The sequence below is a fragment of the Triplophysa dalaica genome, chromosome 22 (genome assembly GCF_015846415.1).
Source record: "Triplophysa dalaica isolate WHDGS20190420 chromosome 22, ASM1584641v1, whole genome shotgun sequence".
In the NCBI taxonomy this organism is placed as follows: domain Eukaryota; kingdom Metazoa; phylum Chordata; class Actinopteri; order Cypriniformes; family Nemacheilidae; genus Triplophysa; species Triplophysa dalaica.
Window position 1 is genome coordinate 18,323,067 of NC_079563.1, and position 14,609 is coordinate 18,337,675.

The 14,609-nt window shown below is 38.7% G+C and overlaps 1 protein-coding gene across 1 annotated transcript in view; it reads left to right on the forward strand.

The window, feature by feature from the left end:
• The first annotated feature begins 1,296 nt into the window (after positions 1–1,296).
• The window catches only part of LOC130411955 (WD repeat-containing protein 70), a 44,776-nt gene continuing 31,463 nt past the window's right edge, over positions 1,297–14,609 (forward strand). The window contains exons 1-9 of the mRNA XM_056736985.1: positions 1,297–1,347; positions 1,661–1,714; positions 1,798–1,881; positions 1,960–2,044; positions 6,306–6,522; positions 8,645–8,704; positions 8,965–9,098; positions 11,139–11,292; positions 13,507–13,583. Of these exons, the coding sequence (XP_056592963.1) occupies positions 1,323–1,347; positions 1,661–1,714; positions 1,798–1,881; positions 1,960–2,044; positions 6,306–6,522; positions 8,645–8,704; positions 8,965–9,098; positions 11,139–11,292; positions 13,507–13,583 (890 nt within the window). The 5' untranslated portion in view covers positions 1,297–1,322. The remainder of the gene's footprint in view (positions 1,348–1,660; positions 1,715–1,797; positions 1,882–1,959; positions 2,045–6,305; positions 6,523–8,644; positions 8,705–8,964; positions 9,099–11,138; positions 11,293–13,506; positions 13,584–14,609) is intronic.

Here is a 14,609-nt window from a genome sequence, read left to right on the forward strand (position 1 = left end):
ACTGGCAACCTGAAACTGTGCGATTCACTTCCTCATTATGTCACTGGAGGTTACACAGGACAACTGGATGACAGTAACACAGATCGCCTCATTGTTTCTCTGCGTTCAAAATGGAATGGTAAATTCTTGCTCGATAAGATTTATGTGACTCAGCACTCAGATCAGGTGCTTTTTGACCAGAATCACACATACTGCATCAGTCCAGACCTCATAAAAAACATTAAAAACTTGAAGCGATCAGAATTCCTCAGAAGAATGACAAATGACCAGAATTCTCAGTCAGTACGGATTCAAATCGATCAGGATTCAACCAATGAGCACCAATGGTCACGCCAGTCTACAAGGGATGACTGTGATTGTGATATATGCAAAATGGTGATGACTTTCTGTGCTTCTTTGTTTTTAATTATACTTTTTATTGTAATTCTTATTGTACTGGTGACTGATTTTATCTCCAAAGTTTAATTAAGATATAAATGCACACATATTTGTTTTCATACATTGTGGGGACTTTTTTCATACTGTACAAACTGTTTATTCTATTACCTACATTTTCAGATAATCATTTGTTTAATAAACTGAATTGTGAGGACCATCGGTGTAAGTGTGTGAGAATTTCTATCATTGTGGGGACGTATGGACCCCCAATATTAAAACATGAACAGATGCTTTAAACATGAAACACAGACAAAGGTTTGCTGACAAATAGTGTGTGCATGACACCAGTTTAGGTTGTTGTATTTTTATTTGTTATAGTTCAATTATTTACCCAGTTTAAAGACTTTAATCCAAAACAATTTACAATGCATTCGTGGGCTTACATTGTTTATCAGTATTTGTGCTCCACTAGAAATTTAACCTACAACCTTTGTGTCGTTGACGTAATGTTCTACAGCCTTCTGAGCTACAGGAACAACAATTCATACTTCCGTTGAGTAATTAAGAGAACATTTACAAAAACAAGTAACTCTTTAAACTCAAATTGCAGCAGGGTTGCTTTGATTGAGTAATAATAATAAAGTATATGACCCGATAATTAAAGCAGCGAACCAAAACAATAAAACACAATAAAAACATGATAACGCAATTATGAAAATTGTTTTTGCATTCTTCATATCAGTCATCTGTGTTATTGTGTAGACTAGACACAGTCATCTAAATGGGTACATTTTACACATTCTCAGATTTTTGCGAGCGGGTCGACAGAGATTTAAAATCCAGTCCCGTGTCACCCTCTTCCGGTATGAACGCAGGCTATAACGGGGACTTTTATTTTGAATCCGGTGCGTTCCGGAAGTGCGGCTGTTTACTTACTAGAAAACATGGATGCGCCCGAGAACGATGCGGGTGAGTTTACGTGATAACTTTAAAATCAATAAAACTGCAGTGTGGTCTGGTTCTTGAGTTATGATGGTTTACACTTTGTGAGGTTTATATAAACATTAATTGTAATGTAAGGTAAAATAGTATTTAAGTGAGTCGCGTGGCCACCTGTGGTTCTATCCATGCGAATAATGGTGTTCGAGCAGGTTTTTATTGCCCTTTTACTACATCAGAACGCAGTTAATGCGTGATTCGTTATTTGCTCTATAGAAAGTGTTTATGTGCTCATGCATATTTTAAATAAAACTACTTTGATTAAACACGCATTAATGTGCAGGAAGCTCCGGTGAAGACGGCGATATCTCCTCTGTGATGGGCTTTTCTGGATTTGGTAAGTTGTGTGTCTTTAACACAACATCAGTGTGTGTTCGTTTTTAAACCTGTCATTCTCATCATCATTAATGTCTCACTCAGGAAGGAAAGCTCGAACCTTTGACCTGGATGCCATTTTTGAGCAGACCAGGAGAACAGCGATAGAGAGAAGCCAGCGTGTCTTAGGTCAGTGACCAACACTTGATTCGCTTCTTAAATGTGATGATAGAGTCATTTGTCTTACTGTGTGTTTCACTGTCACAGAGGATCGCCAGAAAGAGGACCTAGAAGAGAGCAGCGCAAGTCAAACTGTTACCCATAAAGAAAAGCCATCTACCTCCACTGCAAGGTCACTGATGCTCTACCACAGACTCTTATAGTGTATACGTGTTTAACTAGTTGTGTACGAGTGTGCCCTTATTAAGACAAAACACATGAAGGTGCAGAATAATAGTGTTAAGGTCTGTTTGCATGATTTGTTGCGGTAAATTATTTGCAATAATTGTATTTTTTTCCCCGTTGCTTTCTCCCTGTTGAAAAAACAGCATATGCTGGGTTAGGTATGTCTTGATGCTGGTTTGACCATCTTAAACCAGCTAAGGACCAAAACATGATCATCTTAAACCAGCAAACCAGCATCAAAACATACCAAACCAGCATGTGCAGTTTTTTCAACAGGGCTATTACCCTTTAAAGAAAAAATTAATCTCAAAATCAAAAATTTTTTGATCACCCCCCACACACACGACATTCATCGTGTTTTGAGACCTCCCGGTGTCTTCGGAACACAAATGAAGATATTTAAATTGACATTCGAGAGATTTTCAGGCCTCCTCATAGACATCATGGTTAAAGTTGTTGTCAAGGTCCAGAAAAGTACTAAAATCATCGCTTAAGGGGTCCATCCGCTCATAGTGGCTCAATAAAATTTTTTTGAAGCGACGACGATACTTCATGTGCGAAAAACAAACCAAAATAAATCCACAACGAATGACACTCTTCCACACCAAGAAATATGACAGAAACGGTCGGTAACTTTTAATACAGACCATGCATGCTTACACTCGTATGCAAAAACGGGCGTAAACCGATAATACCTAAGGGACGAGTGCAATGAACCAATTCTCATGTCTCTACGATGATTTGTTGCAGAGATATAGATCTTGCTAAACGGTTGCTAAGCTAACCTGTTCGGTTGCCATGGGTGTGGAATAGCACCTGTCAATTAATAACACATCAAACCACAAGTCAAACGAACCAAGCCCCGTGTCTCTATAATATTCTACTGCAGAGACGTAGGTCTGGCTAGACGGTTGCAAAAAATAATCTGTTTGGTTGCTAAGGGTGTGGCTTGGCAGCTGTCAATTGATAAAGAACGAAGCCATTAGCAAAACAAAGCAACTCCTGTGTCTCTAAAACATTCTATTGCACATATATAGGTCTTTTTTGTTAATACAATGCACATTCTTCAAAATAGCTCATTTTGTGTTCTGAAAAATTGATAAAAAAAATAAGACCAATTTAAATAGATAATTGATTCACATTCATGGTCTGCAACAATATTCCAGAAGACCTTGCCATTTAACTGATGCTTATTTGGTTGAGTCTGGTGACTCTGAAGGCCATTGGAGTACAGTGAGCTCATTGTCATGTTCAAGAAACCAGTTTGAGATCATTTGAGCTTTCTGACATGGTCTATTTTTTACTGCTGGAAGTAGCCATCAAAACATGGACATGGTTGGCAACAATCCTCAGGTGGTATGTGTTATCTAATATATCCCATACCATATATCCAATTGTTTCTCAATTTTGATGCTCGGTTTGAACTTCAGCAAGTGTGTTTACCACGTCTAGATGCCAAAATGGATTGAGTTTATGCTATGTGACTGGCTGATTAGCAATTTGATTAGCAAATGATGGATTTATTAAAGACAAGTTTAAAATAGTAATTTAAATGTATGATATTTCACCTTTTTGACTGTTGTGAAGGCATGCCTTTTCCGATAAGAATCACATGTTGCATGCTTGTTCAGTGTCATAATATGTGTAATAGTACTTAATGGCAATTCAGTTGGATTATTTATTAAGGAGTACCGACCTTCACCGTACTCGGTTTACGCTAATATAATAAAGGACCCTGTTATGGTCACAAAACTAAAAAAACTCAACATGTTTTTGATGATTATTGACCTAGAGAGTCCAAAGAAATGTACTGTGGTGGAATTTGTTTAATTGCTTGAAAGTCCTAAAACTAGTTTGCAAAAGTAGGTTTTATACATCATCACCAATAACTCACAAACCTTTTGATAGACGTCAATGGTTCAAGAGGCAAAGTTGTTATGAATGAGGAGTTCTATCGTTTGATATCAATAGTTTGTGTATTAGTCAAATGTCACATGACACACAGTTGTCTAGGCCACCAAAAGACATGTACATTTAACCCTTTTTACTGTTATTGCGCCAACTAGTGTCCAAACGCCACGTTATTTTGTATGTGACATCGTAGTGGTCGTCTTCACATATTTTCTGAGCCCCTTGCTGATATGTTAAACCGTTCTGGATATATGCCCATTTAAAGGTGATATGCTCCACCCATTTTAAGTTTTGGCGTCCCTAAGCAATGGTGAAAGGAAATTTCTACTTTTTTTCAATGATTATTTACAGTCACACTCCGAAGAAGCCATCTGCATTGGTTTGGTTCCGATCGGTTGAAAAACCAACGAGTAGTTCGCGAAATTAGGTTTTTGACATCATCAGCGATAACTCACGAACCGTTCGATCGACAGAAGTGGTTCAAGAGGCAAAGTGGCTCAGAAAAAGTAGTCCTATCATATGATATAAACAGTTTGGGTATATGTCAAATATCACGTGACACACAGTTGTTCATGTACTCCTAAAGCGCTATTACGCCCCCCGGTGGCCGAATAAGTTCATGTTTCTTACAGACCTTCAGGACCATGAGACAAATAAGCCCAGTGAGTGGCGTTTTGATCGGCCTCCGTTAACCCGGTGTAATGAGTGCTCAAACTTCATCGACCAATGGCGGCCATGTTTTTTAAGATACGCCAATGTCCTTTTAGATATTCATGTAGAATGAGACAAAGACACACCATACCAAATAATAAGTCAATCAGGCAAACTGTTGCGTAGTTATAGCCATTTTCTAGCTCATTCAAATTATAGCGCCATCTAGTGGCCAAACGCCACTGTCTTTTTATTATGACCCCGGACTGAGGGTCTACACATATGTTCCAAGCCCCATGAAGATATCTCAAACAGTTCAGGAGTTATGGCCATTTTAGTTAAATATGTTACTTCCGGTTTGGATGTTTTAGCGCCACCTAGCGACCGTGAATTGAAAATTCAACTTTTTTTTAATAATTATTCATATTCACACGCCACAGAACTCATCAGCGTTGGTTTGGTTCCAATAGTGCAAAAATCCAGGGACTAGTTCATTTTTTATTTTTTTCATAACGACTTTAATCGATATATTCTTAATCTTGTCAGTCTATGGTGCGTGTTCACAAGATAATTTCGACCAATTCTCATCCTGTTCTTCAAAAAAAATGTCTTCCTCAGTATAGAAATTCTTATCAAAAAATTTAAATTAAATCTTTGTAAGTGGAGATGGTGGTCTAGTGGGTTAAACCACTGAACTGGTAAATCAAAAGGATGCTGGTTCGATCCCAGCAGCCACCACCAGTGTGTCCTTGAGCAAGACACTTTACTCCATGTTACTCCAGGGGGATTGTCCCTGTAATAAGTGCACTGTAAGTCGCTTTGGATAAAAGCGTCTGCCAAATGACTAAATGTAAATTGAGCCACTATGAGCTTATGGACAAATTTGACGATGTCTTAAGTACTTTGACATCGTCAAATTTGTCCATAAGCTCATAGTGGCTCAATTTACATTTAGCAAATTGGACCTTGACAAACACTATAACCATGATGTCTATGAGGAGGCCTGGAAATCTCTCGGATGTCACACAAAATATCTTCAGTTGTGTTCCTAAGACGCCAGAAGGTCTTAAAACATGTTGAATGTTATGTGGCCGAGTAAAAAAATCACAGAATTTTGATTTTGAGATGAACTTTTATTACAAGAACATACTTAGAGATAGTTCACCGAAAAATGAAAACTATCATCATTTACTCGCCCTCAGATTGTTCCGAACCTGTGAAAATTTATTTTGGTTCAGCTGAATGCAAAAGAAGATGTTTAGAAGAATGTCAGTAACAAAACAGATCTCATCCCCCATTCACTGCCAAAGTAGGATAAATAAATACTATGGGAGTCAATGGGAGATGAGATATGTTTGGTTGCTCACATTCTTGCAAATATCTACCTTTGTGTTCTGCAGAACAAAGACATTTATACAGGTTTGAAATGACATGAGGGTGAGTAAATGATGACAGAATATTCATTTTTTTAGTGAACTATCCCCTAATGTCCAACAGTTGAGAACCACAGTGTTCTGCCTCAAATCTGTAACTGGTTAGGTTTACGTTTAGGTTAAGGTTGCCCCATTCTAACAGGCTTTATCATAACCTGTTGTAACACTATCACCGCACCTCAGTCTGTTAATATCACTTGTATGTGTAAACAGGAAGTCAGATACTGGTAGCGACAGCAGTGGGTCTGATTCTGAACTCATCGGACCACCAGTACCCCCTGGTATCGGATCCAGTAAGGCTGGTGATGATGATGATGATGAAGATTTGGTGGGACCCCCACTGCCTCCAGGATACAAACACAGCACTACTGTTGACGATGATGATGATGACGATGATGACGATGAGGATATGAACGATGATGACGATGATGTAAGTGACTGAGCAGTTAAAATACAGCTGCTTGATGTTTATTATAATAGATTAAGAATGTTTTTCTCTCTGAATAAACTCAAATGTTTGAGCAGAATGTTGTTATGTGGTCACAAGAAATATGGCCATATAAAATAAATAAACTAAATTCCAAGGGACCTTAATAGATGCTTTTGACTCTTACTAATAGCAATGAAGTCAGTAATATATTTTGCACTCCAAAATTAAACCCGGTTTGGTATAAGCAGAATTATTTTTAATTTTACATGAAAATCAGTTCATACTTGCTTGTAATGAGTGAGTTTGAGCACTAGAGGGCCATGCGTTCATTCCCCATCAATGTCAAGCACAAAATTCACTAGAATGTTAGAAGAAAATCAAGTTTGTCTTTTGTCTTGATGTGCTCAAGCTTGTTCTAGTACAGACGTCAGTATTGAGCGTTTCAGATATGCTGTTCATTATTCTGTGTGAATCTTGTGAAACAAAGATAGTACATTTACAGTAGATTTTATATTTACATTATTTACTTGACAATTAAGCCAAAAAAGCTTAAAAGATGAAAAAGATTTGTGTCAATAACATTAATAATAGTATAACAGTATTGAGTTTTATAAGAATCTCCGATACATGTAGATGATAATATTTTGATTATAATTTGATATGATTTGATGACGCATTATAGCAATACAATTTTGGGGTGATATCCTCTTTAAGAAATATATACGTTTTTTTAGGACCTCTGAGCAAAACCTTTCGTTTCTAATTTCGATGTGAAATGTGAGCGTCAGGGATGTTTCTGTTCGAATCATCCCTTATCCGAACAAATCCACATGTGTCTCAAGAGAGCGAGAGGGCTGTAAATGTCTTCCTCCGTATCTGACAGTGTGCAGGCGTTGGGTTTTCCAGGCCTGTGGTGTTTGAGGGCCGCTGTGGGCTGTTGTGATGGATGGCTTCTGCCGTCTGGCCGACCGGTGACGTCTCTGTACTGGAATAAATGTATCCTGTCAAGTCCAGAAAGGGCCAAGAGTCGCGTACGACCGTAATCAGCCAACCACAAATCACACAAACTGCCTGCATTTGATACACAGAACGAGGCTGCTGTGAGCATTTACTCCAGCGGAACTTGTACGTGTTTGACCCTCGTGAAAGAGGGTTGTTGACAACACCCTTGATCATTGCACAATTAAAACGCACACAGGTGGAGGACGAGGTCAAACCGCTCACTTTCCCACTAAACAGAGACAAAAACACACACTGGTGTGCCCAGGTTAACAATATCTGTTTTAAAGTAATGTTAAACAAGTTTTTTTGTGTTGTGTATCTCGAATATTGGTGCTGGATTGCGTTTAGCTTAGAAAACGGGTAACCAGTGTTAAACTGCATAAGGCCCGATTCACATTCCGCATCTAAAACAAGTGACTAAAACGCTAGCCACGCCTCTTTTTCTCTTACAATGACCAATGCGCGCTTCACTCCGAAAACTATTTCCATCTGGATGTGGCACCGATGAGCCTAGAAAAATGTCTGGCATGCACGCCTAGTTGCGCCGCCTGCCACGCATCTACATATAAAATAACGAATATGTGCACGGAAAAGACGTAAAATGTGAATCGGGGCTTAGTGTTTCTCTATTTGAGCTTAAAGGTCCAGTGTGTAGTTTTGTGGAGGATCTGACAGAAATGCACTACCTTACATAATGAAGCGTTTCCTTTTTATTACCTTAGAATGAGACATTTCAATCTACATACACCGCGGGTTCCCTTGCGTAGCATTCGCCGTGTTGTTGCTACAGTGGCAATAAACGAACAAACTGCTCGACAGAGCATGTTTCATAAATACGTTATAACCTTCAGCGAAGAAGCTGAAAAACGTGACGACATCTTACTTCTGTGTCAGCCACCGTAGCGCTTTGAAAGTGAAGGGTGGCAGTGGAATGAGCTGTGGGTTGCAACTCTCAACCTCACCACTAGATGTCGCTAAATTCCATAGACTGAACCTTTAATAGAGTCACAGAAACAGTTTTTTTCTCTTCACGTTTATGATGTCATGCACATGTCTACACTAACTTCATGCATATGCAAATGAGTCCTTAACGCAGATCTAACCCTCTCTCTTATAACAGAATCCAGTTAAGAGGATACCGGATACTCATGAAATCACTCTTCAGCACGGCAATAAAACTGTAAGTCCCTTCATGTGCTTCTGACCGCTTTTTATTGAGAATCTAGACGGAGTACATGAGGATATTCGGACTCTTCTGATAGAACCCTTTTCATATCTCTTTCTAAAAGGTCAAATTTTGAGGAACGTTACCGTCCTTTTGAAACAAACTTCTTATTAAGGATGTCTCCAGACCGGAGTTGTTCGAGGCCTCAGAACAGACATTAAGAAAAGTGAAGTTGTTCCTGTCTGACGTGTATATTCCTCTGCATTAATCCTTAGGTTTCAGCTTTAGCTCTCGACCCGTCTGGTGCGCGTCTGGTCACCGGCGGCTTCGACTTCGACGTGAAGTTCTGGGACTTCGCCGGGATGGACGCCGCGCTGCATGCGTTCCGATCTATCCAACCGTGCGATTGGTAAGTCCCGGAGTCTCTGTGAACCGTGAGCTTTCATGAGCCCGATTCACATTAGACCTCATCTGTCTGGAATGAGACTTGTGTTCTCGAGTCAAATCAGCCTTGCACACTAAGTGCACCCAGATGCAGCTTGCGCAGGCGGAGGTTCCGTGTATTCTTCGTTCTTCTCTTCTGTTTACATAGAATTGCCCCCGAATGTGAAAGCCGTCAGAAAATGAGGTGTCTCGAGGTATTGGAAGCCAATTGGCTGAGCGGGAACGCTCTTTAAGCGCATGCGATGAATAAAGCGCCACGCCACATTTACCACTTAATCAACCCAGTTACGGACGCATCTCTTTACCAGCAAACGGCAAACACCACGGCCAAAGAAAACACGCGGCCCATGTGGAGCCCATAAAGGCGGTGACCCTGAGAGGGGAACCAGAATGTTCACTGGACCTCTGCTTCTACCGCCCGTGTTCTTCTGATCTCAGCTTTTCATTAAGGCACTTCAAACGCTGTTTAATAGTTAAACGCTCATCATCCTTAATCCTCCAACATCAAAAAGGCCAATTTTACTCTCGTTTTACTCTTATTTACCTTACAATCCTACTCTGCCCAATTGGGCTTTGTTCCCATACAGGAGTAATGAATGATGAGTGGGTGAATCTTTTTAAAGCTGTGAAATGTCCAGGTCAAAATTAACCCCCAAATTAAATTATACTTAGTTTAAAGAATACAAAGGATACACTCTTAAAAATAAAGATGCCATAAAATAACCTATTTTTGACTTAATGGTTCCTTAAAGAACCTTTAACATCTGAAACGATTCTTTAGATTATAAGAAAGTATGAAAGAGACGGTTCTTTAAAGAATCTTTGACGGAATGGTTCTTTGTGGAACTGAAAATGATTCTCCCATGGCATCGCTTTAAGGCAACCTTTATGTTTAAAAGTGTAATTCAGGGGCATTAAGAGATTGTTTTATATTGTGGTAATGCGATGAAAATTATCAGTCATTTCAAATTGTAATATTTCTACAGTGCTCTTCAAAGTTTTGCATCATTGACAAAAACAATATAAAAACAAGAAAAAATTAAATGATCGAAACTCATAAAAAATTATAGAATATATAATATTGATTATTCTTAAAATTTGCATTAACGATATAAACCGAAATAATAATTCACTGTGATATTAGGAGGATTCAGTATGTTTTAAAAGTAAAAGCACATTCTATTTGTTAGAATTTATAAAGGAAATCTTTATTTAGATTTAAGGGGAAATGTATTTACCGTCAGGAAAATAATGTAAAAGTACAACATATCTTAAAGGTTGTTTATTATTGTTAATGTGAATTATTATGCTTGTGATGTATTTAACCGAAGCTGTCTAGAATTCAACTCGTCTGCTACAAATCAGCCGTCAGGTAGAATCTCTTCTGCGCTATATTTATTGATTCTGACTCTTGTTATGACGACAAGAAACATTGTCACTTCATCCTTTTTTTTGTCATTTTTAAAGTTATGATATGCGCTACAGATCAGGTGTCCAGCACACGTTTCCACTACGGGGAGCACATTTCTTGTTGTCTAACATTTTTCTAAATTATCTAGATTCAGATTTGAATCAGTTCATTTAAAATGCTCACAGGATAAAAGCTAGCATCAATTCTGTCATCATTTGCTCGCCCTCGAGCTGTCCCCAATCTGTATAAATGTCCTTGTTCTGATGAACACAGAGAAAGATATTTTGAAGAATTCACGACGGGAAACAGTTCCGGGGATCTATTGAGTACCGTTGAATTTTTTCCTACTATGGTAGTCAATGGTTACTGACATTCTTCAAAATATCTTTCGCTGTGTTCAACCAATCAGAGAGATTTAAACAGATTTGGAACAACTCAAGGTTGAGTAAACAATAAATGCCCATTACTATTTTTATTATATAAAATGTTATTACATAAATATGTCAACCCTGTTCAGTGCGGAGGTCGAATCCCCAGTCTGTCTGTCTGTCTGTATTTCTCTCTCTGCCTGTCTGACTCTCTCTGTCATTTCAGTCATCAGATCAGATCGTTGCAGTACAGCATGACTGGTGATGTCATTCTGGTGGTTTCCGGAAACTCTCAAGCGAAGGTTCTCGACCGAGACGGCTTCCAGGTTCTCGAATGTATTAAAGGAGATCAGTATATCGTGGACATGTCTAATACAAAGGTAGCACATCTTCACTAGGAAAGACATGAGAAATGAACGAAAACATGGTATTGTGATGTCATCGCTTCATTTTGCAGGTTAATAATAAAATGGTCTGTGAGCACAAGTAAGATCTAAGTAATGAATACTAAAAATAAAGCTTTGTGGGTAAAAACTGAATGTTGGCCTTTGTATGGAAAGACATGCGGCAGATCCAGTGCCCTGAGTCACGTCTACATGAAATGCTTTGTTTGCTTCGTCTGATGGTTGTGTTTGTTGTCCGAGCTGTAATGAGGTGTACGTGAACTACATCAGTGAGGAAAAGGCCCACAAAACATTGCACCTGGTGCTTTGCCCGTCCTGCCGTATCTGTGTGGCTTTACGCTGCTCTGTTTCCTGTGTGATTTGGGTCTGTCGAGTGGGCTTGAATCGGTCACGTCAGCTAATGTAGTGTGTCTGCGTGCCGCAGTCACCGCTCAATTCTCCTCTTCTGTTTGCTATTAAGATTCTCTCCTCTTCGGGTACTTCGTGTACCCCAGCAGTTGAAAACCAGTGTCAGGCAGAAACATTGTTCTGTTTAATCGCCGTCAATGTCATCTTTACTGTTGACATGCCAACTTGGACGTTCATGACAGAAATATCCGAAATCAGTTGGTTTTAGTTGGAAGGTTATTGTTTCCACATGCAAACACAATTAACATTGTGTTGGAAAGCATTAGAGATGTGATAAGTGATTCTCTCCTGCATAGATTTACACCACAACGCTGGCATTTCTGTTGTGTATGTTGCTGCCGATGAATAATGTTTACTTCTTAAAGGGACAGTTCATCCAAAATTGAAAAATCTGTCATTGTCGTTTTCTCGCCCTCGGGTTCCAATGAACACAGAGAAAGATATTTGGAAGAATGTCAGCAATTTTCAGTTCTGGGACATCGTCCACTACCATAGTAGGACAACAATATTGTTTGTTTTTGTTGTGTTGAACACATAATGAGATATTTTGAATAATTTAGGAAAACAAGGAGTTCTTGGCCACCTTTGATTGGCATTTAATTCTTCCTACTTTGGTAGTTAATGATGTCCCGAAACTGAAAATGACTACATTTTTTCCAAATATCTTTCTTTCTGTTCGTCTAATTTATACAGCTATGAAATGAGACGAGGGTGAGTAAATGATGACAGAATTTTCATTTTTGGGTGAACTGTCCCTTTAAACATGTTTTTAGAAAGTAGCCGGTTATAATAATGTTTATGCGTATTTTAAGGTGGATATGATAGTAAAATGCTAGTAAAACTCTAAAAAAATAGATGAGGGATTCAAATAATAGAAACAATCTGAAACTGAAGAACAACAAAATTACCTACAACCAAACAATTATATAAGAGAAATACTTATAAAAAATCGTTATGTACTTACATAAAATATATTATAAAAAATAATATGAGAGATTCTTATGAACATGTAAATATTTATGCGCATTTATAAGATTATTGCTATTTTTATATCGCAAAAAGTTTAGAATTTGAGAAACTGTTACAGGTCAAACACACACTTCCTAAACTGTCCGAGTTGGTGTTTTGTGGCTTTGGCATGTTATGTAATCGCCAAATTCACTTCTGTGATAAATTCCGAAAGGGAATGACTGTGACGTGTAGATCTCACGAGTAATGTCCCGATCTTATCTCTTGAGTATCGTGTATTTGAAGTTGTAATTTGTGGTCACTCGACACACATCTAGCACATTAAAGTGGACACACAGCTTGAAACACTTGTGCTTGCTTTCGGTAGCTTTAAACAAACCGTGTTTTGTCTTCCGTCCTGAGTTGCTGCTTAAGATTGTGGGACAGCTCTGTTTATTGTGATGTGACAATCATCCTTATAATGGGTTTTTCATGCGCAAGATGTCAAACAATGCGGCGGTGAAGCCAAATATCTGCTCAGAATTTTGAGCGACTAGTGAAGCTGTGGTGGGGCTGCTGTTGGACGGTGTGAATGTCAATTAAAAAAAAAAGTTCACTTTCGTTTTTCCGGACGTTTGTTGTGATGTATCTGATGAATGTCAGACGTCACGAAAGCGTTTGGAGCGTATGCTTATAGTCATGTAACAGAAATGAGATCAACTTTTATGATGCAGGATATTTCCCTGATTTGATGTCTAAAATGAGTACAGAAATGTATTAATAAAGTCAGCGTGATGTGTTTATATGTTGTCTGAACATCTCTCTGCTCCTCAGGGTCACACAGCAATGCTGAACGACGGATGCTGGCACCCCAAGATCAAGGAAGAGTTTCTCACTTGCTCCAATGATGGGTGAGTGTTTCACAAACCTGCGCATGATCCATTATATGAAGGGATGCATCTGGTCACTCCGCACAGTATTTCACATGTGTCGCGAAACGGTTTGTAGTAAAATGAGTCTTGTAGTGACCTTCACTTTGAGGTCTAATTCTGTCTCAGAAAGTTTGAAGTTGGGTTTAAACATCTTGTTTGTAGGTAACCTGAAAAAGAACACAGAGAGTTGAAGGAAACGTAAATGTTTGGTGTGTTTCATCCACAGCGAAGTTAGACTTTCTCTTGTTTCCGTGCAAGCGGCCGCCAACGTAATTCTCATATTTTCGAGGAGGTTCCTCTTTTGTTCACGGATAATCCTGCATTATTCCTCATGATGCCTCACAGGGATTGTTTCCGAGCGTCCAAGTTTGCTGTTATTCATTGAAACTTTCCAAACATCATGGAGGCAGCAGTCCTGTGAGGAGCGCAAAAACATCTTAATCAAATTTAAACGTTTATACAGTTCGAGGCATATTCCAGTGTTTCCTAAAGGAGACCCCTAGCAACACACTAAACAAAACACGGCTCCATTTTATAACGTTTCTATATTACATTTTCTGTCAATTTCTAAAACAAAATATCTTTCTTTGTATTGACATATAAACATTGCTGAGATCATTGATTGTATAAATTAATTTATGAGTTCAAGCGTGATTTGTGAGTTTTTGACTGAATGATTGAAACCAGTCCTTCAGGAATTGTTCCACGGTCACGCTGCTTTTTCCCTTTGGACCGTGGGGACATCGCAATAGAAAAACCAGTTGTGATTACTTTTTTGTGATGCTCAGCTAGGTGTGTGAAAAATTAGTTAGGTGTGCGAAACACATAAGTTGTGCGTATGTGTGTTGCGTGTGTCAGTTGTGTAAAGTGTGTATGTGGATTGCGTTGTGTGTGAGTGTTGCATTTTTTTTCGTATTTTATTCATGAGTGCATTGTGCGACCTATGTGTAGATGCATTGCATGAGTTGTGTCAGTTGTGTTTACGTGTGTATATGCATTATATGA